General features: G+C 60.3%; 2 protein-coding genes across 12 annotated transcripts in view; one reads left to right on the plus strand and one right to left on the minus strand.

Annotated features, from left to right (window-relative positions):
• LOC307193971 (myocardin-related transcription factor A-like) overlaps positions 1–20,784 on the plus strand; it is a 108,425-nt gene extending 87,641 nt beyond the window's left edge. For 2 of the 6 annotated variants that reach the window (XM_079936598.1, XM_079936594.1), the window contains exons 3-14: positions 1,771–1,826; positions 4,488–4,563; positions 5,483–5,644; positions 9,230–9,405; positions 9,896–10,027; positions 12,178–12,431; positions 12,654–12,825; positions 13,845–15,065; positions 15,488–15,583; positions 15,972–16,124; positions 16,432–16,492; positions 18,822–20,784. In XM_079936598.1, the coding sequence (XP_079792724.1) occupies positions 1,771–1,826; positions 4,488–4,563; positions 5,483–5,644; positions 9,230–9,405; positions 9,896–10,027; positions 12,178–12,431; positions 12,654–12,825; positions 13,845–15,065; positions 15,488–15,583; positions 15,972–16,124; positions 16,432–16,492; positions 18,822–19,321 (3,059 nt within the window). In that variant the 3' untranslated portion in view covers positions 19,322–20,784. The remainder of the gene's footprint in view (positions 1–1,770; positions 1,827–4,487; positions 4,564–5,482; positions 5,645–9,229; positions 9,406–9,895; positions 10,028–12,177; positions 12,432–12,653; positions 12,826–13,844; positions 15,066–15,487; positions 15,584–15,971; positions 16,125–16,431; positions 16,493–18,821) is intronic. The other 4 variants (XM_079936599.1, XM_079936597.1, XM_079936595.1 and 1 more) reach the window with 3 other exon arrangements.
• Positions 20,785–20,838: 54 nt separating this feature from the next.
• Positions 20,839–27,462, minus strand: part of SGSM3 (small G protein signaling modulator 3) — a 34,581-nt gene continuing 27,957 nt past the window's right edge. For 2 of the 6 annotated variants that reach the window (XM_079936600.1, XM_079936603.1), the window contains 18 exons: positions 26,992–27,188; positions 26,811–26,918; positions 25,897–26,139; positions 25,484–25,679; positions 24,976–25,121; positions 24,503–24,727; positions 24,106–24,160; positions 23,830–23,957; positions 23,571–23,726; positions 23,376–23,430; positions 23,139–23,188; positions 22,811–22,963; positions 22,599–22,669; positions 22,403–22,451; positions 22,241–22,326; positions 21,406–21,528; positions 21,258–21,318; positions 20,839–21,050 (listed from right to left, as the gene is read on the minus strand). In XM_079936600.1, coding sequence (XP_079792726.1) covers positions 20,970–21,050; positions 21,258–21,318; positions 21,406–21,528; positions 22,241–22,326; positions 22,403–22,451; positions 22,599–22,669; positions 22,811–22,963; positions 23,139–23,188; positions 23,376–23,430; positions 23,571–23,726; positions 23,830–23,957; positions 24,106–24,160; positions 24,503–24,727; positions 24,976–25,121; positions 25,484–25,679; positions 25,897–26,139; positions 26,811–26,918; positions 26,992–27,188 — 2,183 coding nt within the window. In that variant the 3' untranslated portion in view covers positions 20,839–20,969. Of the gene's footprint in view, positions 21,051–21,257; positions 21,319–21,405; positions 21,529–22,240; positions 22,327–22,402; positions 22,452–22,598; positions 22,670–22,810; positions 22,964–23,138; positions 23,189–23,375; positions 23,431–23,570; positions 23,727–23,829; positions 23,958–24,105; positions 24,161–24,502; positions 24,728–24,975; positions 25,122–25,483; positions 25,680–25,896; positions 26,140–26,810; positions 26,919–26,991; positions 27,189–27,462 lie in introns of those variants that run through there. The other 4 variants (XM_079936602.1, XM_079936601.1, XM_079936604.1 and 1 more) reach the window with 4 other exon arrangements.

The raw sequence follows: 27,462 nt of genomic DNA on the forward strand, positions 1-27,462 counted from the left end.
CCAGTGTACACTTTGTATCCGTTCCTTATAGAATATTCATTAATTCATTGAATGACTTACGTGCTCTCCGTGGCGGGGGTACTGTGAGAAAGAAGTAGACAAACCCCCTGCCGTGCCCAGAGGAGCTTATTGTAGTGGTAGGAGGCTGGCAGTGAATACAGAGAGATGCAGTTAATGACCATCCAGGGTGTCAGGCGGTGATGAGCTGTGGAGAAAACTAAGGCAGAAAGGCAGCTGGGGGTGGGGGGCGGACACTGAGTTTTGCTTTGATTCTTAGTGCTTCTCGTCTCATCCGTGTGATAAGCACTCCTAGAGCAAGGTTGTGTGTTCATTCCCTGCTGGTCCATCACACTCTGCATATCAGGACTTTTGGAGGCTGATTTTGGAGTTGAACCAGCCTTACTCAGTAGAAGCAGGTGCAGGGGCTGTCTGCTTACCCACTGAGATGCCAAGACCTTCAGATTAGAGCTGGGATGGCCTGGGTCATGCTTTGGAATGCTCTGGTAGCTTGGAGAGGGAGCCTCTGCTGGTTTTCCTTAGAGATTATTTGTTAAATCTAGCGCTCCCCCTGCCGTTAGAAGATAGGGTACTTCCAACTGATCTTTTAAAATGGGTTTCTTTTTTACTTTAATATTAGGAAAAAAAAAAACTTAGAGAAAAAAAGAAGTACTGCAGTGACATTTGGAGCTTTCTTCGGGGACTGCTGCTCCTGAGGCCCAGCCCCTGGGGGTGGGATGGGGGGAGGAAGCGCAAAGGCCCAGGCAGGATAGGGTCATATCTGTGCTCTGGCTACTTTTAGCGTCTCCTTACCCCTGCACTCCTACCACAGCCAGCAGCCCAGCAAAAGTTATCTGCACACACAGTTTCACAGCTGCTCTGAAATTCTAGGGCAGCAGAAGTGAAACTGACCACGGTCTTATGAATTTCTCTCTTACTGCTGTTGTTCCCAACTTGAAGTGAGTCAGGCCTTTTCCCCTCTCATCCTCAGGGTGTCCCAACTCGTTATCTGCTGAGTGTTTGACACAGACTCTCTTCACAGCGCTGCATTTGTAGAGGGTCCTGCTTTGGTCTCCCCACCCTCGGTGTGCTTTGCTGAGTTGCGAGCTGTGGCCATGTGGTGGTAGCCCCAGAAAAGAGCCGGGTCCGTGACGGGGGATACAGTGAGCGTCTGGTCAGCTGCTGGTTGTGTGCACCAAGGTTAACCAGACAATCATGGTGAAGTTCTTTTAGTCCTTCAAGATGAAATTCAAGTTAATTTTAGCAGAACTATTAATACCAGCTGAACCGAAGAAGGAAATGGCACCCAAGTAGATGCAATGTCTTTTTGGTTTAACTGCCTCATTCAGACAGTTCGGTCACTTTGCAATTCCTGATGAGGTTGGAGAAGGAAAGTGGGTGGACCCAACTTGCAGCTCTGCTCTGTGTCCTGGTCTCCCCGAGGGTAAAGGGAGGCCCAGTGGGCATTCTTGGAGAGTTGACTGCTCCATAAGGATTATATTAAAGTTATGTTCCCTGGGTGCACCTTACAGAGCCCAAGCTTAGGCAGTGACTGTTCCCATTAGGAACAAAGTAACCAGAATTGTTTTGATGGGGTAGCTGAACCATAAAGATATGTGCTTACTCAGGTGCCGTTTTCTTCTTCACTTCAGCTGATATTAATAGTACTGCTAAAATTAACTTGAATTTAAGATACCTTCTCCACTGTAAATTGTAGCAGTAGACATGATGCTTCACTATAAAGTAATTCTTTTATCATTCTTCTCCCAACAGCTTTGAAAAGTCCAGCTGCATTTCATGAGCAGAGAAGGAGCTTGGAGCGGGCCAGGGTAAGGCACCTTGCTTCCCAAGGATTCCTAAGAGCATTTTCAGAGCCTGTTGTGCTGCTGTCATCTTCCTTCCAGTCTAGCGTTGCCTCCAGGGTCAGCCCTGGCCTTATGGTTCTAAATAGAAAGCTCTGGCTTTTCTGCTTCATCCGCACCCAAGCGTCTCCCAGTGTGATGATATGGGCCATGATCACAATGAGTTTCTTCCTTTAGTACGTTCAAGGGTATGTAATGGTCACCTCCCTTCTTTTGGTTTGGAGACCACTAGTATTTTCCCCTCTTTAATTCCACTTAGCCTTTTGTAGCTGTTAGGACACGACCACCAGCCATGGAAAAGCTTGCTGAGTGGTGGTCCCTCCTGTCTGGCCACACTGCCCACACCTCTCCAGAATGGGCATGGAAACCTTACTGGTCTCCGTGTGCCCCTGAGCAGCCAGGGTCCACTTGAGGCCATGGAAGCAGAAGCTGGGTCCCTCTGAGCTCAGGTTCACACTGCAGCACCTGGCTTGTTGCCCTGTCCCCCTCGGTTTCAGTTCCCTCGGGGGCCTCAGGGGATATTCTGCTGCCCAGTGTGGGTGGAGATGGGGAATTCGCCAGAACATGCTTCCCCCTCTCAGCCCCTTCACTTTTCTCTTTTATGTAAAAGACAAGGGAAGAGAGCCTCCCCAGATGGAGGATCATAGGCCAGGGCTCCCTAAGACCCACAGCTCTTTCAGAGACTGAAATATTTACCTCCAAGATTTACCTTACTATCTTCTGTCTTTATTTTATTTTTAACAAATTTCTAAGGAAAATTATGGTTAATTCTTAGAGTGAGTGGGAAGAATGAGGCCACAGGTCCTGGGAACCAAAGGAGTGACCAGCTGCACTGTTTCAGTGCCTGAGAGGATGAGAGAATACAGCAGAGAGAAAAGGAATGTCATTGCCTGTGCCCTCAACCCAGTCTTAAGACTTGGCACCATTTCCTGGCCTGCTTCTCCAAGGCAAGGAGTAAATACGAACTAATTAGTACAGCTACTAGTTTACTGAGTACTTTTACATGTGAAATTATACCCTTTTCTTGTTTATGTTCACATCAGCTCTTATGAATTAGGTGTTATTATCTTTATCTTAATAGATGCAGTTAAGAGAGGTTAACTAACTTGTCCAGCTAGTAAGTGGCAACTTACTGGGATTTAAACCTTGGGGTGTGGACTCCAGGTGTTTTCTTCATCAGTACCGTATGCCTCCCTCTGCTGTCTGTGAAGACCTGCAGTGTACGACACCTGTTCTGCCATCTTCTCTGGCAGTCATGGCAGTACTTCTGCCCACTGCAGATGGGTGATAGGCTCTGAACCCGCGGCCACTGTAAGCCATCTCCTGGAGAGCTCAGCACCACCCTGGGGCTGGCACAGAGCTGACCAGTCAGAGCACCAAGGCCAGTCCAAGGAGCAAGTCTTTACCTTGCTGTAGGCATGCAGTATGCTCTGATACTTTATTTTCTATTCAATTCTACTCTACCCTACTCTGCTCTGTCTTGTCCTGTCCTGTCTTGTCCTATCCTGCCCTATTCTGTGCTGGTCCTGACCCACTAATGGTCTTGACCTATGGTTTGTAAAATTCTGGTGCAAAGGTTAAGAGCACAGGCTCTAGAGTCAGACAAATCCGGGGTCATATATACATTATAATGTGAGCGCCGGGCAGTGGGCTGGCTCTGAGACTGTTGAGGGAATGGTTTAATTTGCTTGGCGTCTCAGAAGTGCAGAAATGAGGACATGAGACGTTAAGGAACTAGAGCTATGACACCACGTATCAAAATTAGTACTCAGCAGCCATTCAGAGTGCATGGAAAATGCTCATGGTACCAGGCAGTGCCAAGTTTTTTGAAATAAGGTATAAAATTATATTCAGTATGATTATAGCTTTGCAAAATTAAACTTATCTTTTGCATGGAAGAATGATTAGAAACAAATATCCCCAAATACTAACGGTGGATGATTAAAAATTTTTATTGTTGTTTTACTTTCTAATTTTCTGAATTTTCTTTGATGAACATAACATATGATAGTAATAGATTAGGACTTCCCTGGTGGCGCAGTGGTTCAGAATCCACCTGCCAGTGCAGGGGACATGGGTTCGAGCCCTGGTCCGGGAAGATCCCACATGCTGTGGAGCTACTAAGCCCTTGCACCACAACTACTGAGCCTGTGCTTTAGAGCCTGCAAGCCCCAACTACTGAGCCCATGTGCCACAACTACTGAAGCCCGTGCACCTAGAGCCCGTGCTCCGCAACAAGAGAAGCCACTGCAATGAAAAGCCTGCGCACCGCAAAGAAGAGTAGCCCCTGCTTGCCGCAACTAGAGAAAGCCAGCGTACATCAACAAAGACCCCATGCAGACAAAAATAAAATAAATAAATTGATTTTTTTAAAAAAAGTAATAGATTAAAAAATATATTAGTAGTCCAGCCTCAGAGCGACAAATGGTCTTGACAGATGGATGAAGCCCTTGGCAGGTGCGCTGAAAATGGACGCGTCCTTCCAGGCCTCAGGACCCTGCAGTCTCCAGGCTGAGGTTGTGGTGGCTGCAGAGGTGACCCACTAAAGGCACGGCTGCTTTTTGGTCCTGTTCATGCCATAAGCTTGTGACCTGGATCTGAGAGCTGCTTGGTGTGTTTTTTCTATAGACAGAGGACTACCTGAAGCGGAAGATTCGTTCCCGGCCGGAGAGATCGGAGCTGGTCAGGATGCACATATTGGAAGGTGTGTTAGATTGGAAATGCTTCTTCATCTAAACCCTCATTCTCACTGTTTTCACCCCTGCACCACCCACGTTTTGTCGTCCCTCTTTTTCATCACTCCCGTTTCAGTTGACAGTGTAAGCCAGAGCCTTAACGCAGTTAAAACAGCAGTGCTGTGGGCAACCACCCCTGGCTTTTGGGAATTCCCAAAGGAGCACAGTCACATTCTCTTGGGGTGGCTTCCCTTTTTCTATGGCCATGTCGTGGCCCTGGATCTCATAAAACCTCGGTATGAAATCCTTTCCTCCAACGCTGTTCTTAAATGTGTTTACTTTCTGTTTTCATTCATTCCTTCATCTATCCATCCATCCATTCATTCACTCACTCAGTATTTACAGGAGCACCTGTGAAGTACAAGCAAGATCATCCCAGACGTACTCCACCTGCCCACACACACTTCTTTCCTCATTCTAGGGAAGGAAAGGTTTTGGCTTGAATCTATTCACTTTTTGTTTGGTTTTGAAACCACTTTGGGGTTGGAAGAAGACTTTCCTAGACTGAACCCCACACTTTGCAGAGGAAGACCCTGAGGCCCAGAGCAGGGAGGTGGATTGTCCCCATAATGCAGCGAGCTTGAGGGAGAGGAGACACCACCCATTGCCTGGTGCTCTTTCAGCTCTAGCTCCAGCTCAGAGAGTCGTCTGGGCCAGCCTGTGCCTAGTGACCACTGTTGCGCGTGACCACACACTGTCCACAGCGGGGGCCCCTTCTTCTGTCCTTGTGAAACTTCAGGCCGGGCCACCGTACTCCGCCTGGCACTTGATTTACGTTCTCATAGTCTCTGCTCCTTCCCCAGAGGGAAGGGGAGCTGCTCTGCAGTTCCCAGGGCAGAACCACCTCACTCCTATATCCTCCTGCGCTCCATTCTCTCCCACGGGCAGAGACCTCGGCTGAGCCTTCCCTGCAGGCCAAGCAGCTGAAGCTGAAGAGAGCCAGGCTGGCCGATGACCTCAACGAGAAGATTGCGCAGAGGCCTGGCCCCATGGAGCTGGTGGAGAAGAACATCCTGCCTGTGGAGTCTAGCCTGAAGGAAGCCATCATTGGTGAGGAGGCCCGGCCACCACGTGTGGACTTGAAGGCGGGGCGCAGAGGGCATGGGCTCTGGACCGCTTGCTCCCTGACTTCCTGCTTAGCCTTGGGGGAGCCGAGGTACAGAGTATGAGAGCCTGATAAACGGGTCCTATGAGCCTGGGACAGCGCCAGTGGCCTCACAGATCAGCGCCGCGCCAAAATAACTGCGTCAGTGACAGAGAGGCCTCTGTCCACTTCCCATCTCTGTGAGCACAGGGGCTTGTCCCTCTTTCCCAGAGAAGGTAGGTAGGTGTCCGGGGTGGTGTGTGTGAGCACATGGAGACGCTGGGACCTTGAAACTGTGCCTGCAGTTTCTTTTCATTAGTGAAATCTGTTCTTGGAGCCTGGCACTCTCCTCAGATAGTTCAGTCAGTAAAGGTCGATTGATCCAAGCGGGGTGCTAGGGCCACAGCCCCACAAGGCAGACCAAGCCCCTCGTCCTTACGGAGCTCAAGCCCAGGAGCAGATACAGGCAAGGAAACAGGTGAGAGTGAGATGGAGGCCGCCCCCCCAGGCCCCGACAGCGGGCGTCGGTGTCAGAAGAGCTGAGGCCCAGGTGGGGGTGATGGAGGGCCACCCCCCCGGCCCCGACAGGGGGCATCGGCGTCAGAGGAGCTGAGGCCCAGATGGGGGTGATGGAGGCCGCCCCCCCGGCCCCGACAGCGGGCATCAGCGTCAGAAGAGCTGAGGCCCAGGTGGGGGTGCAGGGTGAGTAGGAATGAAAGCATGTGCAGCAGGCAGAAGGAGCAGCCTGCACGTGGAGCTGGAAGCGGGTGTCGAGACGTGAGGGGGAGGCCACAGAGTCCAGGACGTGCAGGGCCTCGTGTGCCACGGGCAGGTGTGCACACATGATTCCCTCAGACTTTGGTAACTGCTGGTACAGACATGTTTCTTTGGCTGCCGCAGGCCTGAGACCTGCCCCCGGGGTGCGGCCGTGCCTTCAGGAGGCTCAGGTGCTCTCACGTAGGAGTGAGCTAGGTCTTTGGGCAGGGCAGGGGAGGGCACAGGAGTAGGCCCGAAGCAGCCACGTTGGGCCCGAGCCCTGGCTCAGAGGAGACCGGTTTCTGGGACCTCATCTGCACCCGCAGAGGAGGTGCCCTGACTGCCCTCTTCCCCTTTAACTCTCTGCTTTGCCCTGGCATTCACTTCACCTTGTGTTAGTGTTTTCCTGCCCAGACCTTCACCAGATTCCACGACAGCGTTTGGGCCAAGGTCAGTTCTGGACTCTGCAGCCAGCCCGTCTGGTAAATGTTTGCTGACAGTCAGCCACGCCCCAGGCCTATGTGAGTCCTGCCGTTACAGAGACGAACAGAATACGCTGCGGCTGCCCTCAGAGAGCTCAGTCTGACGGGAGAAGGCTGCCGTGTGCACAAGTGATTTCCGAGTCTAGCTCCCAGGCACGTGTGGCACCACGTACTTAGAAAGACCAGGGCCCTGTAAAGTCGTAGCCAAGCCACCTGCCGTTCGGGACAGTTTGCAGGCTCCCAGGTGACGATGGCTGTGAAGGGCCCGGCACAGTCCTGGGCGCCCAGGGAGACTCGGGGAAGGGCTGCTGCTGTTTGCAGTGACATTCATTACAGACCAGCTGGCGGCTCTGTCGTGGACAGTGTAGGACAGTGGTGTGTGGCAGGGGCAGCGAGAGCCCGTCCGAGATGGGCTTCTCTCAGGGACGCGGATGGCGGTGGGGCTGACGACACGTTTCGGGCCCACCTGGAGATCGAGTCAGTTTGCCAAGTAGAGAGGGTGCAGAGGGACATTCCAGGCAGAGGGGACAGCGGGGGCAGTGTGGCCTGGAGCCCTGGCAGAATACGGCTTGTTTGAGGCCCGGGAAGTAGCTTAGTTTGGAACGAGGTCATCACTGGTGACTGGGGAGAGAGGAGCATTCGCCGGCAGTGAGCGTACAGGCCAAGGAGTGAGCAGGAGGCAAGGCAGTGGTGACAGCACACATGGTCCGTCTGTTCAGGAAGAGAGTGGAGAGGAGAGAGGGACATAGTGGTCAAGGAGGAGGTTTAGGGCTGAGAGGAAGGAGTCAGGGGAGAGGCTGAGGAGGTGGGGGATGGAGGGGGAGGCAGAGCGGGGTGTGCACCGGGATGGGAGGGGCTTCGCAGACGGCCTCCGTCTCCCGGACTGCACCACACACCTGCGGCCACCTGCTCGCACACGCGCCGCCAGCTGGTCGTCAGAGTCATGGCCGGCCTCCCCTCAGCATCCACTTTTCCCACCAGCAGAGCAGCGGCTGGGCTCCAGGGTGCCTGGCCCGTGAACTCCGGCCGGGCAGGGCCCCATCCGGGCTGCCCTGGCTGCAGGAGAGAGGGGTGGGCCCCTCAGTGACCTGGCCTGACGGCCCTGGGGCCGCTGCAGCGTGGCCAGCAGCTTCCTCAGGCTGGGCTGAGGCCGGGGTGGACCCGCAGCTCCTCCGTCCTGAGTCCCATTGTCCTGTGGCTGCTGTGCCATGACAGGTCCCCTCTCTGGGAGCAGGAGACTGTGGGAGGGCACCTAGACCTAGCGTGACCCACTGTCAGCGAGCTGCATCCTCTCCGTGCTCCTTGCGGGCCCCTGGGAGGGCGGGTGGGGGGTGGGGGACAAGCTCAGGGGGGTCCTGCTGGGTCCTAGGGGCAGAGGGCCTCGGGGCACGGCCCTGGAGCAGGGGAGGGTCTGCAGGGAGAGTGTTCCTCATCTGTGGTCTTCCCGCCGCAGCTGCGTCCCCGGCATGGCCGCCGGCTCACCTCTGCGCCGCTGCCTCATTCCCCCTGTGTGGACAGTGCCGGTGCAGAACTTCTCCCCTGACCGGGCTGGCGGCAGGGTTGTGACAGGAGTCTTTTGAAGTACCCTGCCTGCCCCATCCCCTTCTTTCCTTCTCTCTGCATCTGGGATTCCCACGCCGGGTCCCTGCTTCTCCCGCCTCTCCCACCCAGCCTGGTCCCTGCCCAGGAGCGCAGGCCTGCCCCCAGGACGTGGGTCTCTGGGAGTCACTGGCTGCTGAAGGGAGGTCGCTGTCCTTCCACTGATCTGCTTCACCTGTGCAAGCAGGCGGCCCTTCTCCGCGAGCCTCTTCTGTCTGTTCCTCCTGGTCTTCGGGGAGTCGGGCAGCCCAGGGGAGGAGCTGCACCTGCACAGCTGTTACCCAAACTCCTTCCGTCCCTGATCGCAGGGTCCGTGAGCCTCTGGGAGAAGAGGAGAGTTTTGTGCAGCCACAGGATGGGAATAAAGTGCCTTCAACAGCAGGGAAACAGGAGGTGGCAGGCTGTGGGGCGGGAGGGCAGACCCTGACTTGGAAGACTGAACGCAGGGCGGAGTTAAAAGCAAGGGGTTAACCATCAGGCCTTTCCCCACCGAGGGGAGTGCTCTGATGACCTGGTGGGACTGACTCTTCCTGACCTTTGTTTCGGGTCGTGATGACAAGCTTTCCTTGAGCTCTTTTGGACACAGGAGGCAGGTCGGCTGCTGGCCTCCTTCTCCTGCTGCTTGCTGGGGCCGTGGGGCCGCAGGGCAGGCGCCTTGCTGGGACAGCCTCTTCCCGTTTGCTGGAGGAGTCTCACCCTGGCCTTGGCTTTCAGTGGGCCAGGTGAACTACCCGAAAGTAGCAGACAGCTCTTCCTTTGACGAGGACAGCAGCGATGCCTTATCTCCTGAGCAGCCTGCCAGCCATGAGTCCCAGGGCTCGGTGCCGTCTCCCCTGGAAGCCCGAGTCAGCGAGCCACTGCCCAGTGCCACCTCTGTGTCCCCCACTCAGGTGAGCTTGTCCACTACAGGTGCTTCCCCTGCTCAGGGGCCCCAGACCTACTGCAGTGGCCCAGGATGAGGTCCCTGGCTTGGGCCAGGTGGGACGGGGAAGCCAGAAGGTGCGGCGGTGGGCCCTCTGGAGGACGCCGGCTGGGCAGCCTTGCAGTTAGAGTCAGAGGCCTCCCTGCTGCCCCCATGTCTGCTCATTCAGAACAGCCACTTCTCCTGAGTGTGTTCAGTTCCGTAACATTTCACCACCGTCTGTCTTCCCCTTTTCTAGTTCCCTCTCCCCTCGCCACCCTGGAGGCTGCTCTTTTCATCCCTCTCGTCTTTGCCCTTCATTTGCCCCCTAACGGTGATGGCGTCCGAGGGGGTGACAGCCACCCACCTCTGGGCAGGGTAGGGCAGGGATGCACCACCGGCTGAAGCCTGGAGATGGCGCAGCTTCCAGGGCCACGAGAAGGGGTGGGCGTGTCCTCACTTCCCCTCTTCTCTCCCAGGTCCTGTCTCAACTCCCCGTGGGCCCAGAGTCTGGAGAAACAGTCTTCCTGGCGGAACAGCCTCTTCCGCCGCCCAGCCTCGCCAACGGAACCACGGTCGCCACCGCCAAGCCCCTCCCCACACTCATTAAGGTGCAGACCTCTAGCTGACCACCCTCTCCTCTCCGTTCCCCCCTGAGTCCTGCCGTGACTCCGTCCCAGTCTGGAGTGGGGCTGGCTCTCTTCTCCATCTGGTCCGGGACCAGCCGAGGTCACCACAGTGCTCTGGGAGATCTCCTGTTCCCTCCACGCACGCTGGCCGTCACAGCCGCAGCCACCGCTCACTGAGCACAGCGGGCCAGGCTCTCACTCCTGCCCGTCCCAGGAAGACACGCCCACACGTCCCCTCTGTCCACTCAGAGCCTCGTGAGGCTATGACAGAACCGAGAAGTGAGGTGATGGGCCTGAGGTCACCCAGCCAGCCGTGCCGGGTGTTTGTTGTCACTCTTCCTCCAAGGCCTGACCTAAGATACCTGAAGGGACGGCATTTACCGTCAACCCCATGAGACGCCCATGGGGACCTTTGTGTGGGAACACGGTGCTGGACGCTGAGGTTAAGTTCAGCAGCATGAGGAGCCGCTGTCCGGTCCTCCCCGCCCAGCCGAGCTTTCTCCCTCGGCCTCTGGGACCTTGGCCCTGACTGCCGCCCTCCATCCAGCCTGTGCTCCACGCCTGCTGGGCAGGTGCCCTCTCTTCCCGCTCGGCTTGCTTCCCATCTTGACTGATTCTCCAGTCCCGCCACACAGGCCCTGGCCCTGGCCTGGAGCCTCTGGCCGCCCACGTTCCTCTGCTGCGGCTCACAGCCTTAGCGAAGCCTCCCTGTGCCTCCGGGCGCTCCCAGGTGGTTGGCGGGGTCTCCGCGGCCCTCCCGTGTGGCGCCCCTGCCCCAGGCCTGCTCCTCCCGGTCAGTGGTGCCCTGGCGCTCTGCTGGCTCCCAGCCACTCCCCCAGCAGCCGGCACCTCCCTTGCCTCTGCAGTCTGTTCCTGATTGGCTGCAGATGTCTGAGGTTTTCCCCCCAAATTCCTCCCTCAGACCTGCTCCTCGTCACACGACTGGTGCCTTCCTTTGCCCACTCCCCGTTTGCGAGAACAGTGTATGTGTGTTTATCTAACTTCCTCTTTCCCGGTAGTGCCTCGGCCTCTGTCCCCACTCCCCAGCCCCACCACGGGCTCTCCTCCAAGCTGAGCCCCCAGCTGCCTCAGGTCGCACTCCTCTCTCTGGTGGCTTTCCCTGGGCTCCCCGTCTTCTTCCCTTTCAGTGGGGTGCTCCTGGGCTGCCCTCGGCCTCTTTCTCGCGCCCTCAGCCTTGCCGGGGCCTCTGAGCAGACCCCTCTCCCTCCTCTCGGGTGCTCTCCGGTCCCAGCAGCCCCGCGCCTTCTCCTCCACTCTCCCTACCCTGGCCAACCGGCACCTCTTCCCGACTTCTGCGAAGGGGCCACCGTTGTCACACGCTGTTGCCGAAGCTCAAAACCGTGACCTTGTAGCCGCTCGGCTGCCACACGCGCTGTTGTCCCTTCTCCCTCTAGTCAGTCACCTCCTTCCACATCCCGTCAGTGCCTACGGCGCCCTGGTCAGACCCCAGCTGAGCCCCGCATCGAGTCTCCACCCTTCCGCCTGCCGTTCTCTGCTCAGAAGCCGCGAGGCCCTCCTCGCTCCTTTCCCAGCACTCAGCGCCCTGCTCACTCTTGCCCACACCGCCTCCACCCTTCTCACCCGGGAGACGGCCTCCCTGTGTGCTGGCCGCCCCGTCAGTGAATGGACGTGAGCTTCCGGAGTCCAGGGTTCGGATCCCAGCTCCTTCGCACAGCGAGGTCCCAGTCACTGTGCGGCCTCGAGCGCGTGGCTTCCCTGAGCCTCTTTCTTCCCTTTCGAGTCGACGGGCGGGTTCCTGGGAAGGCAGGGTTTTTGCAGGTCTGTGTGACGCGGCTTTTGTAAAGCGCCCAGTGTGGGCTGCGCGAGCTCCGTAGTACAGCTCTTTTCACCTCGTCGTCCTGTTCACTCTGTGCTCAGGGTCACAGGGAGGCTGCCTGGCCTGTGCACTGGGGCTAGAAGCTCTTTAAGAGCAGAGCCAGTCACAAGCCCCGCCCCCCATCAGCCCTCACCCCCTCCCTGGACACTCCCGGGCACTTTGGGAGGGGTGCCATCCGGCAGGGGGCGTGGACAGGGCAGGGTGGGCGGTGGGGCCTTTCCGGAAGCCACTCGGCTGCCCCTGACAGCGCCCTCTGTGTCTCCTGTGCCCGCAGCAAAGCCAACCCAAGTCTGCCAGTGAGAAGTCGCAGCGCAGCAAGAAGGCCAAGGAGCTGAAGCCGAAGGTGAAGAAGCTCAAGTATCACCAGTACATCCCCCCGGACCAGAAGCAGGACAAGGGGGCGCCCCCCATGGACTCCTCCTACGCCAGGATCCTGCAGCAGCAGCAGCTCTTCCTGCAGCTCCAGATCCTCAATCAGCAGCAGCAGCAGCACTACAACTACCAGACCATCCTGCCCGCCCCGCCCAAGTAGGCCCGGCCTGCCCCCCCCACGCGCCCCCACCCCCACCCCCCGCCCACAGGCACCGGACGGCCAGATGCGGGCAGCCCTGACATGAAGGACCCTTTGGTCCTGGTCCTGCGGGAGTGCTCTGTGGGCGGGGCCCTTGCCCCTTGCTCCTCTCCACCCGGCCCGCAGAGGCCTAGGGCGAGACCTGGCGGGGGCTCATTCCTGTCCTTTCTTCCTCTCAGGCCAGCAGGGGAGGCTCTGGGAAGCGGTGGGGCCCCCCTGACGCGCAGCCTTTCCGCTACCAGCAGCAGCTCCGGCTCGGGCGCCCCTGGGCCCAGTGGGCTGGTACGTCAGAACAGCACCTCGTTGACTGGCAAGCCTGGGGCCCTGCCTGCCAACCTGGACGACATGAAGGTAAGTGGTTGCACGCTTCCCCCTGGAGGCCTTGTGCCGTCGCCAGCCTGGCCTCTCGTGGGGGCGGTCAGGTGCTCGGTCTCAGGCAGGGGAGGCGGCCGGCCCAGGACCACGGCTGCAGGAGGCAGAGCAGAGCTCCAGCAGAGGCACCTGGAACCTGCTCTGAGGCCCTGGTCATCCGTGGCATTAGCCTTGTCATCGTGGTCATCGTCATTAACAACGCCAGCCAGTATCTGTCAAGGGCCGCAGGGCTTACGGAGCACTTGTGCACCTCTCGTTTTCCTCAGCCTCTACAGTGCAGTGTGAGAAATGGGGAGTGTTACCCCGGCTTAAGGATGAGCAAGCAGAGGCGTCGAGGGATAGAGAGGTTTGCCTGAGGTCATGGGTCCGGCCGGCAGTACAGCCAGGGTTCAGACTCAGGGCTCCACTACAGCACCCACCCTTTCCATGCGGCCGGCTACTGTCCTGAATCTGCTCTACAAGTGCTGTGTTGGCCTGGGAGAGAGCAGCCCACACTTGGGCCACAGGCTACACTCGTGCCCTGGGCTTTGAAGGGCGGGAGACGCCCCAGGCCTGGCCTGTTTTCTTTGCCCTGATCAGAAAGGGGAGTGGATCACATTCTCCCTGGAGAGTTTGTCCTCTGAACCAGTCTGCTCCCTCCTCAGTCATGACAGGGATCCTAGCAAGGTGCAGCCCTTTTGCGGGGAGCTGGACACAGGCCTCAGAGTCCCTCAGACCCGGCTCTAACCCCTAGCTCTGCCCATCACCAGCTGTGTGATCCTGAAGAAGTTATTTCACTTTCATGAGCCCCGTTTTCTCATCTGTAAAATCCAATCAAGTATTTATCGAGCACAAGGCACCATGCCCCCGGTGTGAGGACGGCGAGGAGGAGGGGGCCAGCCTGGCAGATGCACGTCTCGCCCCCCAGGGCTGTGGGAGGGTCAGGTGGTTGATACATCTGAAGTGGCCAGTGGGGTCCAGACAGAGGAGGACTGCCTGGACTCTCCACCCCGTTGCAGGTGGCAGAGCTGAAGCAGGAGCTGAAGTTGCGGTCACTGCCCGTCTCGGGCACCAAGACAGACCTGATTGAGCGCCTGCGCGCCTACCAGGAGCAAATCAGTCCCGCCACTGGAGCACCCAAGGGTCCCGCCGCTGCCTCCATCCTGCCCAAGGCTGGCGAGGTGGTGGTAGCCTTCCCCGCCGCTCGGCTAAGCACGGGGCCCACCCTGGTGGCAGCGGGCCTGGCCCCGGCTGAGGTGGTGGTGGCCACGGTGACCAGCAATGGAGTGGTGAAGTTTGGCAGCACGGGCTCCACGCCCCCTGTGTCTCCCACCCCCTCAGAGCGTTCACTGCTCAGCACAGGCGACGAGAACTCCACGCCCGGGGACACCTTTGGCGAGATGGTGACATCGCCAGTGACCCAGCTCACCCTGCAGACCTCGCCGCTGCAGATCCTTGTGAAGGAGGAGGGCCCCCGCACTGGGTCCTGCTGTCTCAGCCCTGGGATGCGGGCAGAGCTGGAGGGGCGTGACAAGGACCAGATGCTGCAGGAAAAGGACAAGCAGATCGAGGAGCTGACCCGCATGCTCCGGCAGAAGCAGCAGCTGGTGGAGTGGCTCAGGCTGCAGCTGGAGCAGGAGAAGCGGGCCCAGCAGCCCACGCCAGCCCCTGCCCCGGCCCTGGTCACGCTTGGTGCCGCAGTGAAGCAGGAAAGCAGCCTTGCCAGCTGCCAGCTGAGCAGGCAGCCCCCGGGCCCCGATTGCCCCTTCGGCCCCAGCCTCGCGGGCCCCGCTGCCCCCCATGTAGACACTTGTACCCTAGGGCCCCCGGCCGTGGTGGTGAAGCAGGAAGCCGTGCTGCCCGAGCCTGAACCCGCCCCGGCCCTGGTCACGCTTGGTGCTGCAGTGAAGCAGGAAAGCAGCCTTGCCAGCTGCCAGCTGAGCAGGCAGGCCCCGGGCCCTGATCGCCCCTTAGGCCCCAGCCTCGCGGGCCCCGCTGCCCACCATGTAGACACTTGTACCCTGGTGCCCCCGGCCGTGGTGGTGAAGCAGGAAGCTGTGCTGCCCGAGCCTGAACCAGCCCCGGCCCCGCAGCTGCTTCTGGGCCCACAGGGCCCCAGCCTCATCAAGGGGGTCACACCTCCCACGCTCCTCACTGACTCCACAGGGACCCACCTTGTCCTCACCGTGACCAATAAGAATGCAGACAGCCCTGGCCTGGCCAGCGGGAGCCCCCAGCAGGTACCTGGGTGTGGGAGGGGCAGGAGCCCCAGGAGGGCGTGCAGGCACTCTTCGTGACAGTGCCCTGTTCACCAAGTTCCCCCGTGGCCGGGCAGGTTATGCTCGCTTCCTTTAATCTTCCCTTCAACCCTCCGAAACTAGGGATCGCCATCCCAGTGTCACCCAGGAAGGTGCTCAGACTTGAAAAGGTTGAGGCACCTGTGTGAGGCCCCCAGCCTTGAGGGTGGGGCCACGAGGGCCTGCCCACTGCTCTGGCGGTTGGCGTCAGAACCCTTCTGTGCCCGGCCCGGGCCAGGCCACTACTGCCTCTGCTCCGTGGGGTGGGACAGGCCCAGGGGAGGGTCGGGGAAGCCTATCCTGGGATAGACTGAGGGCCGCCAGGCTGGGCCTGATGCGAGCTCCACTCCTCTCCTTCCCCTCAGAGAGGCCAGCTGTCCCCCACCAAGGTGACATTGGCAGCTGGCTCCCTGCTGCTGCCACCCTCGCAGCCCAGACCCTTCACTCAGCCTGGCCCACAGGTGAGGCTGCTCTAGGCTCTGTGTGGCCTCTCAGCCCTGCCGAGCTGGGGCTCGGGGCGGCAGTGACAGGACTCGGGTACTCAGGAAGGGACACAGGCCCCTGAGCATCCTCAGGCAGAAACTCCAGGGAGGAGAGGGGAAATTAGCCCAGAGACCCCCCCGCCTCTGCCCCGTGTGGCTTGTACCAAGCCCTAAGGAGCCAGTTGCCCTCTGTAGGGTCAGTGGTCAGGGCCTCCTCCATCCCACGTCCCTTCTTCCCCGGGGGCTTCCACGAAAGCTCTCCGAGAGCCAGTGCAGGTGGCAGAGCTGCCCGCCTTACCTGGAGCGTGTAGGCCCTGGGCTGTTGCCCTCGCCCCAGCCACTGGTTCCCTCCCTTTCTCCTGTCTAGCTCTTGTCCCAGCCTGGCTCTCCAGCCCCTGGCCCCCCAGCTCAGAGGGACCTGGAGCACCCGCCACAGCCCCTTTTTGGGCCCCCCACTTCTCTGCCGAAGAAGGAGCCGCCTGGCTATGAGGAAGCTGTGAGCCAGCAGCCCAGACAGCAGGTGAAGAGGGTGGACCGGGGCCTCGCTGGGTGGGCGGCCGCCTTGGCGGCTGGGCTGGGTTCCCACAGTCCCCCGGGCCTGGCTGGAGGGTGGGGCAGGCAGGAGCCAGCCTCGCAGGTCAGAGAGGCCTTGGAGAGAAGCCGTCGGGCAGGAGTGAGTGTGGGCTCGGGGAGTCTGAGCACAGGCCACCCGGCTCTGTGGGCCTGGCTGCTGGCTCAGGGCCACAAGGTAGGGTCTGTGCCCTGAGCCAGGCTGGGGGTCCTCTCGTTCTAGACTTCCATTTCATTTTCTTATTTTTGTGCCACAGGAGAATGGTTCCTCAAGCCAGCAGATGGATGACCTGTTTGACATTCTGATTCAGAGTGGAGGTAAAGTCCAGACCCACCGCTCTGCTCCCCGACCTCCTCCTTTCTTCACAGGTTGTCTCCATTCCTAGGCTGGTTGGTTATTGGGTTTGGTTTCGTTCTTGAACACGATGCCCAGCAGGCCTGGTGCTTTGGATGCGGTAACGTGTGAGACGCGTCCCTTCTCCAAGGCCTGGGCAGGGGCTCCCTGGGGTGCCGTCCTTGACACACATTTGCCTCACCCTGACCTGCTGCGTGGCCGGCGCCGTGCCCGCAGCCCAGGGCGTAGCAGTGAGCAAGAGAGACGTTTGCCTCGGTGGGGCGTATAGCCCAGCGTTGGGAGATGAACGGTGAATGAAATAAGTAAATTATCGTATATGTCAGACAGGTATTAGGAAAAGCCGGGACAGGAAGGGTCGCAGGTGCGAGGGGTGTCAGGGTCAGCCTCGCCGGGCAGGTGCAGTTTAGCCACAGGCGTCCACAGGGAGCTCCTGAGCCTGCAGGGCTGATGGGCACCCGGGGGCGGGGCGGGGGGGTGGGTGCTGGGCGGAAGCCCATGGGCTCTGGGTGACGCTGGAAGCCACGGCACAGCTTTGAGGGAAGGGTTGCCCTGCTGGAAGGGCAGGAGCAGGGAGGCAGGCGCGATGGTCCAGGTGCGAGCGGGGTGTGTGGGCCGGGAGGCAGCGGCGAAGCGCAGAAGAGCTGGAATCTGGGTGTATCTTGGAGACAGTGCCAGTATGGTTTCCTCACGGCTTAGGTGTGTGGCGAGGGGACCCCAGGGCAGCCAAGGATGAGGCCGAGGGTGTGGGGAGTTACTGGGTGCAGCAGCATGAGCGCCGGGGGTGTGGGGGCCGCGTCAGTCACAGCCTCAGTCCCTAGACAGCTGAGTGGAGGGCCACATGGCCAGCCCAGGCAAGGTCTGGGCTGAGTCAGGAGTTAGGGAGTTGTTGGCGTCTGGGCGGGGGGGGGGGGGGGGGGGGGGTGGCATTTGGAGCAGTGAGGCAGGGCGAGCAGAGAGGGCGAGGTGGAGGCAGGGGCGCAAGCCAGTGAAGCTGAGCAGCGGGTGGAGGGTGGGAGTGCGCCCTTGAGAGGGTGACGTCCTGAGGCCGTGGGCTGCTGATGGGCGGTCAGGGAAGAGGAGGACCGAGATCCGGGCTGTGTTGTGGTGGCAGCTGGTGACCTCAGCCAGGGTGCTGCAGTTGGGCCATGGCCAGAGCCTGCTTGAAGCGGGTTGAAGAGGCTGGGGCTGTGGGAGACAGCTGGTCAGGCGTTTATACACTAATTCCCCATTCCTCCATCCCCCCTGCCCCCCCATAACCTCTCTTCTCCTTCCTGTCTGTGAATTGATTATTCTAGATACCTTCTCTAAGTGGAATCATACACTATTTGTGCTTTTGTTTCTGGGTGGCTTCACTTAGCGTAACATCCTCAAGGTTCTTCCGTGTTGTAGCTTGTATCAGAATTTCCTTCCTTTTTGTGGCTGAAAAGTATTCCATCGTGTGTATGCACCACATTGATGTTCAGCCCTTCATCCACTGGACATTTGGGTTGTTGCTACCTTTTGGCTATTGTAATGCTGTATGAACACTGGTATCTGTTTGAATCTGTTTTCAGTTCTTTGGGGTACATACCCAGAAGTGGAATTGCTAGATCATATGGTCATATTCTGTATTTTAATTCTTGAGGAACCACAGAACTGTTTTCCACACAGCTGTGCCATCTTCATTCATACCAGCAACACACAAGCGTTCCAGTTGCTCCACATCCTCACCAACACTTATTTTCAAGAAAGTTTTTTGAAAATAGCCAGCCTTGTAGTTGTGAAGTCACATATCTCACTGTGGTTTTGACTTGCATTTCCCTAATGACTAATAACGTCGAGCATCTTTTCACGAGCTTATAGGCCACTTGAACATCATCTGTTGGAGAGTCTTGTCCATTTTTCAGTTGGGTTTTGTTGAGTTCTAGGAGTTCTTTATTCTGGATATCATTTATCAGATAGTTTTTGCAGATTTCTTCTCCCATTCCATGGGTTATCTTAATTTTTTTGAAGTATAGTTGTTGTGCAGTCTTTTCAGTCTTGATAGTGACCTTTGATGTGCAGAAGTTTTAAATTGTTATGTAGTCCAGTTTATTTTTTCTTCCATTGCCTGTGCCTTTGGTGTTATAACTAAGAAATCATTAAATCCAGTGTCATGAAGATGTTCCCTTCTAAGAGTTTGTAGTTTTGGCTCCTAAATTTAGATCTTTGACCCATTTTGAGTTACTTTTTGTATGTGGTGTAAGGCGGGGTCCCAACTGCAGGTCATCGTCAGGCTGGTTTCAGACACCCATTCACTTTCTTGATTGGCAGAGATCTCAGCGGATTTCAAGGAGCCAGGGAAAGAGAAGTCTCCCCCGAGAGCAGCCTGCGGGTCACCCCTGGCCGCACAGCCGTCACCGTCCGCCGAACTCCCTCAGGCTGTCCCCCCTCCATCCGGCTCGCCGGCCCTCCCTGGGCGCCTGGAGGACTTCCTGGAGAGCAGCACAGGGCTGCCCCTGCTGACCGGCGGGCACGAGGGGCCAGAGCCCCTCTCCCTCATCGACGACCTTCACAGCCAGATGCTGAGCAGCTCTGCCATCCTGGACCACCCCCCCTCCCCCATGGACACTTCGGAATTGCACTTTGCGCCTGAGCCCAGTGGTGTGGGCCTGGACCTGGCCGACGGCCACCTGGACGGCATGGACTGGCTGGAGCTGTCGTCGGGTGGGCCGGTGCTCAGCCTGGCCCCGAGCACCACAGCCCCCAGCCTCTTCTCCACGGACTTCCTCGACGGCCACGACTTGCAGCTACACTGGGATTCCTGCTTGTAGCTCTGGGGCTGCAGAGCCGGGGGCTGGGAGGGCTGGAAAGTCGGAGACCTCGGGAACTCAAGGGAGCTCAGCGCTCTCCTGCCTGATGCAGCCTCTCCACGTGGTCATGAGTCCTGACAATCACAGGCCCTGCTTTCCCCTCCGTGGGAGGCCAGAGGAGGGTGTCCCCACACCTGGCTCTGACTCACCAAGGAGAAGAGCTTCCAAGAAGCAGCTCTGGGTCCCACCCTGGGGTTTCGGAGGCCTGGATGGGCCAGGGGCTTCTATGTGACCTCCTTTTGTGAGGTCGGGGTGCACCTGTCTGCTGCAGTTTGCTCAGGAGGCGAGGCTGAGGCAGGGCAAGGGGTGCATGTCCTTCCTTCTCTTCCCCTTCCCTGCAAGGGAAGGAACTGGCTGGGCCTCTACCTCACCACCCTCGTGATGCCAACACCACCAACCCAGGCTTCCCGGGAGGGGGGCTCCCTGCCATTTTAGCGTCTTGGTGTAGTGTAACCATTTAGTGGTTGGTGGCAAACGTTTTCTGTACAGGTGTATATACCTCTATATTATATATCGCCATACATATATACACATATATCTTGGGGGGCGGGTGGGAGGTGAATGCAGCCCCCCACCCCCGGTTCTACTCTGTGCACACGGAAGGGCCTGAAGCCACTGCTCCCGGGGCTGAACACAGCTTACCCTGGCCCCACCCATCACTTGTATCTGACACGTATAGGCGCCTCGTCACAGCCTGTGCCGCACCTGTCCTGCTTCCTGCTCCTTATCAGTGCCACGAGGGCAGAGGTGCTTCCTGGCCCCCTGCCCACATTCCCTCCTGCTGCCTCACTGCAGCCACCACGGCCCTGGGACAGCAGTGGAGCCAGAGGTGGCCCGCAAGCTATGGCCTCCTCCTGCCCTGGGGCCTGGCCTCCCTTCTGGCCTTCTGGTCATTGTCATTCACAGGGGATCAGGGATGGAGTCACCAGAACCAGTTCTGGGACAGAGGTGGGAAAGCTGTGTGAACTTTTTAAAATAAAAACAAAAACCCCGCCTGCTAGTCCATCTCCATGGAATGGGGGGGGGGGGTCAATCCATGGAAGGGAAGAGGGGGGTGCCGCACTGTGACCCTGACTGCACCTCCCCGTGAGACCACCTCCCATCCCTGGCTGTGCATTCGGGACCACGCGCAGCTGGCTAGACAGAAGGTGGGAGAGGTGCGTCTCAAAGACAGTTTATTTGTCAAAGAGGCGGGGGAGCCTTCAGCCTCCCCACCCTCCTCCTGAGCAAAACCTGACAGAACAGAGGTGGCGCTCCACCTCCCAAGGTCTTTGTTCAGCACAGCAAGCCTGGGGCCTCTGGTAAAGACCCTGGCAGGGCAGAGCCCTCCCCGGGGTGCTGAGAGTAACAGGCTGAGCCGGGCCCCCACCTTCTGCTCCTGCCACCTGCTGCCCTCCACCAACACTCTAGCACCCAGGGCGGTGTCCCCGGACTCCCTACCACGGTGCCCAGCCAGAGCTCCCGAGTGTGTCCTCCCCTCGACCTTGCAGCTTGGGGTGGCCCCGAGGCTGGCCAGCGCCGGGCTGTTCTCTTCTTGCTTGAGGAAGGGGCTTGGTAGCCAAGGGGTCTGGGGAGGCCTGGGTGTGACGGGGTCCCTGGAGGAAGAGCATCACCCGTCTATGTCCCAGCTGAAAAGGTGGTGCTTCACCAGCATGTCCTGGACGCCCTCCTTCAGGGGCTGCTTCTCCTCCTGCACAGGAACAGCCCTCCTGTCACGGCTGCAGGGCACACCACAGGGCCCAAGGGGCCAGAGTGGTCCTCACAGGCGACACTGGCACTGGGGCCCCCACGAGGCCTTGCCTCAGCACCCACGCATCCGGGGGGGACCCACCAGCACGAACACCCACACTGCCCCACCCGCCATCCCTCCTGGGGAAGGCAGGACCCGACCACCCACCTCTCTCTTGGCAGGAAGTTCCCAGTCTTGGGAGAGGCTAAAGGCAAAGCAGCAAAGGACCCTGGAGGCGGAGGGAGAGGGAGGCCGTCAGCGGCCGCAGGGGGCTCGGCCCGCCCCTCGGCCCACCCCCGGGGCGGGGCCTCCTCACCTCAGCTCGCACTTGATCTGGACCCAGCCGGGGCTGCGCAGGAAGGACCAGGGCTGGTACCACTTCTCCACGGTGGGCAGGCTGGAGCAGAGCACCTCCAGCCACAGGTGCAGGACCTGCTCACTGGCCACAGGCAGGGCGGGGTCGGGGGCGGCTCCAGGCAGAGGGTCCTGCCCTCTCGCACCCACCGCACTGGGCCACACCCCGCTCCAGGACCCCTCCATCCGCACCCCCAACCTCCCTCCGCTTGGTGGCCTATGCAGGTGACCCCGCCTCCTTCCCTCTCAGCTACTCTGGCTTCTCCACATGGGGAGATGTGCCCAGGGGCCCAAGGTCCCTGTGGCCCCCACTCCCCTCCGTCCTGTGTGAGATTCGGCCACCGCCACCCCGGGCCCTGGGGCCTCAGTCCCGCCGGTCAGCCAGGGAGCGACATGCACGCTCGCTGGCCGGTGGGCCCACGGCATGTTCCGAGCAGGTCTCGGGGACCCCTGCCCCGCCTCTCCAGGTCAGAGCAGCCTGGAGGCTGCCCCTCTGCCGCGTGGCAAGTGCAGAAACACCGCGCTCAGCGTGGCCAAGGTCCGAGCCTCGCACAAGCCTGCAACCCCTCCGGCAGGCGCCCCTCCCTAGTTTGCAGCCGCATCCCTGGTAAGCCTTCACTGCTCACCTTGCTGAAATCTGTGCTCCCCAAAACCCGAGCGCCAGCCCCCCGCCCCAAGCACTGGCTGGTCTCACGCTGGAAGAAGGGCTTCGGGAGCCACCCTGGCCGTCTTCCACCTCCGTCTGCCCAGCTCAGGCCCCCCCGCGGCCCCCACTCAGCAGCGGTGCAGACACTCACTTGAGCCCCACGCAGATGAGGGAGCGGAGCTTGACGTCCATTTGTGCGTGTGCAGCGTCATGGGTCACGTTAACGGACTGCACGGCCTGGAGGGCACAGCTGTCACTCAGGTGTCCCCAGCTCCCAACCCTTAAGGCCTGTCCCGCCCACGGCCCTGCTTACCCGGTAGAGCAGCTCCTCTGGGGTCAGGACTTTGCCATCTTCATCCAACCTGAACGGGGGGACCAAAGCTGCCAGTGCTGCCCTGGTGGGCTCGGACCGCTCCCTCTCCCTCCTCCACCCCCAGCCCCAGGCTGCCGGGTGACCCTACCAGGAGGATGACCCTGCCAGGAGGACACCGAGGCCAGGGCAGGGTTACCTGTACGTCTTACACAGCACTAGGCGCGAATACACCGAGTCGAAGTCTCTCTCAACCTCCCGGCCCGCCGCCTGGGGGGGCAGGGTGAGCGTCGGGCAACGGGGTAGGTACCAGGTCAAAGCCACAGAGCCCAACTGAGTTCAGGTCACCACCCCACCAGCTCCTGCCACCAGCTCCGCAGGGCACAGGGGCTCAGGGAAAAGGACTCTCACCTCCTCGATGAACAGCCAGGGGTGGCAGGCGCCCCCAAGCAGGGAAGGCTTCTTCAGTCCGTGTTCAAACAGGGCCTTCAGGGCTGGGCAGAGGGTCCCTCGCACGAGGTCCGTGACCCCCTCTGTCACAGAATCGTCCCCCGCGATGGAGTACTGAGGGTGGAGGACGGGGTCTGAGACGCCCCAGCCAGCCCCTCCCTGTCCTCACAGCCACTGCCACAAGCCACACGCACTCGGGACGCAGGCCCTGCAATGAGGGTGCAGGCCTCACGGGGCGGAGGCAGCAGCGGCTCCGGGGACGGGCCTGCCTCTAGCGTACCCTCCTCACCTCCTTGCTCCGCTCATCCAGGACTTCCACGAACTTTGCTGGAAACCAGCCTGTGGGAGAAGCAGGGCCCGTGAGGAGCAGGCGGCCTGGTGTCCTGATGCTCCTCACAATGGGGCTGAGGACACACGGGAGCAACGGACGCCGCTGTCTGAGCAAACCCAGTGCCCCGCTGCAGCTTCCCAGCCAGGCCCGCCTTCCCCTTGCCCAGCGCAACACAGGAGCAGACGGAGGCCTCACCTCTCAGGCCATTCAGCTCCCCCACCCAGCAGTGCTCGTCCTTCTGGGAGATGATCTGTGGAGGAAAAGGGCGGGAAACACAGCTCCAGTTGCCTGACTTCATCCTTGGCTGGAAGCTCTGGCCACGTGAGGGCTCGGCCAACCCGCCCGTGGCCTCGGGGCTGGCGGGGACGAAGGCGTCCGCTCCCCGCTCACCGTAATGATGTCGTTCTTGCGGAAGCCCAGCTCGTCATCATCGTGGCGCTCGAAGTCCAGTAGGGCCTTGGCCCGGCGTGGGTGGCCGCGCAAGCATGCCACGTAGTTCTCGTGGTCCCTCTGGTGGCTCTCCATGCTGTAGTCCGGGCTCAGCTCCTGGATGAGGGGGGGGGCAGAAAAGCCCACCGCGAGGGGGCGCTCGGAACAGGGCTAGGGCCCCTACTTGAGCTGGGTGCACAGCCCAGGACCTGAGGCTCACCACACTGCAGTTCTTGGGGTCTGTGCACTGGAAGTGGCGTGCCACGCGCAGGATGGCTTCCCGGAGGTCGGCCACCAGCTCCGTCTGCTTGATGTTCTTGGCCTTGAGCGCCTCCAGGTCGTCCTCCCCTGTGAGGCCCAGAGAGCAATGGTGGCCATGGCCCAGCCCGGCCCTGTCCTGACTCCAAGGAAGCGCAGAGTCCACACGGGGTGTGAGGCCAGACGCCCCGCTCTCGGAGCCCAGCCCAGCGCTTGGCCACCCGTGCAGAGTTCTCACCAAAGAGCAGCGACGTGATGCCAGACTTCCTCCGCTGGGTCCTGCGGCGGACAACCTGCAGGCGGGGGAATCAGGTCGGCGGTGGCCCCAGGCACCCGGCGCCCAGCCAAGTGGATGGCGCCCCAGCACTGGGGACAGTGAGCAGAGCCCTTCCGTGCAGAGGCCCCGCCGGCATCTCACTCGTGCCGCCTCCTCTGACATGGCCTCTGAGGCCGGCTCTGAGGCTCAGAAACATATCGTCAGTTCAAATCTGGGTCTGTCCAGGCGGGTCCCAGCAGAGACGCGCCAAGGACAAGGTGGCGGGTCCCTGCACAGCTGTGGTCTGGCCAGGCTGGGCCCTGGGTGCTGAGCTGGAGGGGACGGCGGTGAGCTGGGGCCTCCTCCCTCATGGGCCCACCTGAGAGAGGCTGGCGGTGGGGCTGGCGCCCAGGAGCTGGCCCTGGTCGGCTAGGAGGTAGGCCAGGTGCTTGCGGCGCTGGCTCTCCACGGCCACATCAGTGAGGGAGCCCGCCAGCCGCATGGCCTCCCCCAGCAGCAGGTCCGCGTCCTCCATCTGCGACGGTATGTCCGACAGCGTGTTGAAGATGGAGGCCGAATTCTCCGACTGGATCAGCTCCTCCTCCTGGGCCATGCGAGGGGGGCGCTGTCACTGCCTGGGTGGCATGTGTGACTTCCCTGGATGGTCCAGCTGAGCACACGAAGGCCCTGCCCCAGGAGGGAGACCTCCCTCCTCCCCGGGGCATCTCCAGAGGGGCCAGGGCTCAGGCCACAGGACACTGAGGCCCGGACTGGAGCAGAGGTGGAGGGCGGGCAGACCCCGAGGCGGCTGCCAGGACAGCTGCATCTGGCACCCGGGGCCCCGGCCTTCACCTTGAGGCGCAACATGCCCAGCGTGGCCTGGAACAGCACCAGGGAGCCCTCGTAGAAAAACAGGTCCCAGAGGCGCAGCAGCAGCCTGATGTGCACCACGCTGGCGAAGGCCGTGAGGAACCAGTGCAGTGTGATGAGGGACAGCTCTGTGGACACAAACCAGAGGCCCTGAAGCTGGCACCAGGGACGGCCGGTGCGGAACAGCCAGAGAAGAGGGGCATCCCCCAGGCACGCAAGCCGTGGAGGAGGTGGAGCAAATCTCCCAAAGCAGCAAGAGGCCATGCTTGCTCCACGGCAGAGAGGAGGCGGGGCGTCAGGGACCATCGGAGAACAAGAGAGCAACGAAGGCAGCAGCATGAGTGGCCGTCGTCAGAAGAGCTCCTTTCCTCTTCCTGAGCTGCCAGCACTGCCCCGTCCTCAGCTGGGTCCTGAGGCCTCAGATCTGCAGCACCTGAGCCAGAGCTCGGGACCCCTTGACCCCAGAGCAGCGGTGGGCTCGGGCCCTTACCGATGTCATGCTCCTGGAGCAGCCTGTCCAGCCGAGGCAGGTACTGGACGATGAGGTGGCGCAGGAGCCGCTGGTCGGTCTGGACGCCCAGCAGGGTGGTGCTGAAGTAGGAGGCGGGGAGCAGGTCCTCGATGATGGCGCACATCATCCAGAAGGCGTCCTCCTCCTCCAGGAACAGCAGGAGGCAGGCAGCCACCTGGCCGGGGTAGGGGGGTAAGGGGCCTCTGCCCAGGTGTCCATGCAAATTAGAAGAGGCACCCCCTCGGGGGTGACCAGTTAGAACAAGGCGGCCTCTGGGGAGTGGGGGGGTCACACCACAGACCGCATGCCGGCCTCAGGCTTGGAACCCCTCCCTGCTTGGGACCCCCCCCCCCTCCTACAGGCCCACTGCCCCCGTCCCGGGCTGTGCTCACCATGCCCGTGCCCTGGCAGTAGCCGATCTCCGGGTAGAGCCAGGCCAGCGCTCGGAGCACCCTGCGCAGGCGGGGTACACCCACGCTGCTCACGTGGGCGAAGCAGGCGTTGCTGGGCATGGTGCGGAGCAAGTCCTTCTCAATCTGCTGGCAGCCCGCCCACAAGAGCCTGTGAGGCGCAGAGCAGGCGCACAGCCTCTGCACCCCTGACACCGAGACCCCCCAGAAGGAGGCCGGGGGCCCCTGTGTGGGGCAAACCTCAGGTTGGCTTCTCTCCCAGGAATAGAGATTCCTCAGGCTCCGGGTTAAAGTCACCCTCCTCCCTTCAGGATTAGAGCCCAGCTGGTGTGCAGCTGGTGCCACGTGATCCACGGGGGAGCCTCTAACATAAAATTACAGATTCCTGGGCCTCAAGCCACAGCTGTGGAATGAGAATCTCTGGAATGAAGCCTGGAAACCTGTATTTAAAATCTCCAGGGGAGGGACTTCCCTGGTGGTCCAGTGGTTAAGAATCCGCCTTCTAATTCAGGGGACGCAGGTTCAATCCCTGTTCGGGGAACTAAGATCCTACGTGCCGCAGGGCAACTCAGCCCGCAGGCCCCAACTAGAGAAAAGCCCGCGTGCCACAACGAAAGATCCCATGTGCTGTAACAAAGTCCCGACACAGCCAAAATAAATAAATAAAACATTTAAAAAAAATCTCCAGGGGATCCTAATGTGCACCGGTCCGGTGGCCTTTTTGACAATCCCTCCCCCCACACCCACCACAGAGGGACCAGGAGGAAACTGGCTGGCTCCAGGCACATGTCTGTAGGTGCAAGGACTGCCCAGGGCTGCCTCACGGCTGCCGAGCTCTTCCAGGCCCCCTTGAAGGGCCTCCCCCTGACCCCCCGCCCCCCTAAACAGGGCCCCACCTGCTTGGCAGCAACGGTCTCATCGTTGGCGCTGTCCTTCACGATCTCTCGGTAGGACAGCTCGGAGTTCCTCTTCTTCTGCAGGGCCCCGGAGAGCCGCATCCACAGCTGATGGGGGGAGCACGGCGCTCAGTCCCCAGGGGGCCCCTGAAGCCCGCGGCCCCCGTGGGCCCCGCCTCACCTGCGGCCTCATGCTGTGCGGCACCCCGGCCAGCACCAGGGAGCGGAGCTTCTCTGAGCGGGGCAGGGAGATGGCAATCTTGTCCCAGGTGAGGTCTCCCACATCGTGGTTGTGGGTGAACTCCAGGTGGGCCTGCCAGCGCAGCCTCTGGGGGGGGTCCTCCAGCAGCTGGCCTGGGCGGGGGGCGCCGTCTGTGCCTGTGAGGGAGGAGGGAGAGCGACCCCCGCCGCCTGTGCCCCGAGAGCAGAGGACTGGGCTCTGGGTCCGCCGCCCGGATCTCACCGCCAAAAGCCAGGGCCACCTTTCCAACCATCTCCCGTGGTACCCCGAACAGCCAGCGCGAACTCTTCGCTTTCACCCCCAAACCAGATCCGCGAGGCCCCCCCCCACCAGGTGCTCAGGCTCCCCCGCTTCAGAGCACAGGCAGAACCTCGGCCCTCTCGCCCCTCCGACTACGGCCCTAGTCCAAGC

The sequence above is a fragment of the Stenella coeruleoalba genome (genome assembly GCF_951394435.1).
Source record: "Stenella coeruleoalba genome assembly, chromosome: 11".
Lineage (NCBI taxonomy): Eukaryota > Metazoa > Chordata > Mammalia > Artiodactyla > Delphinidae > Stenella > Stenella coeruleoalba.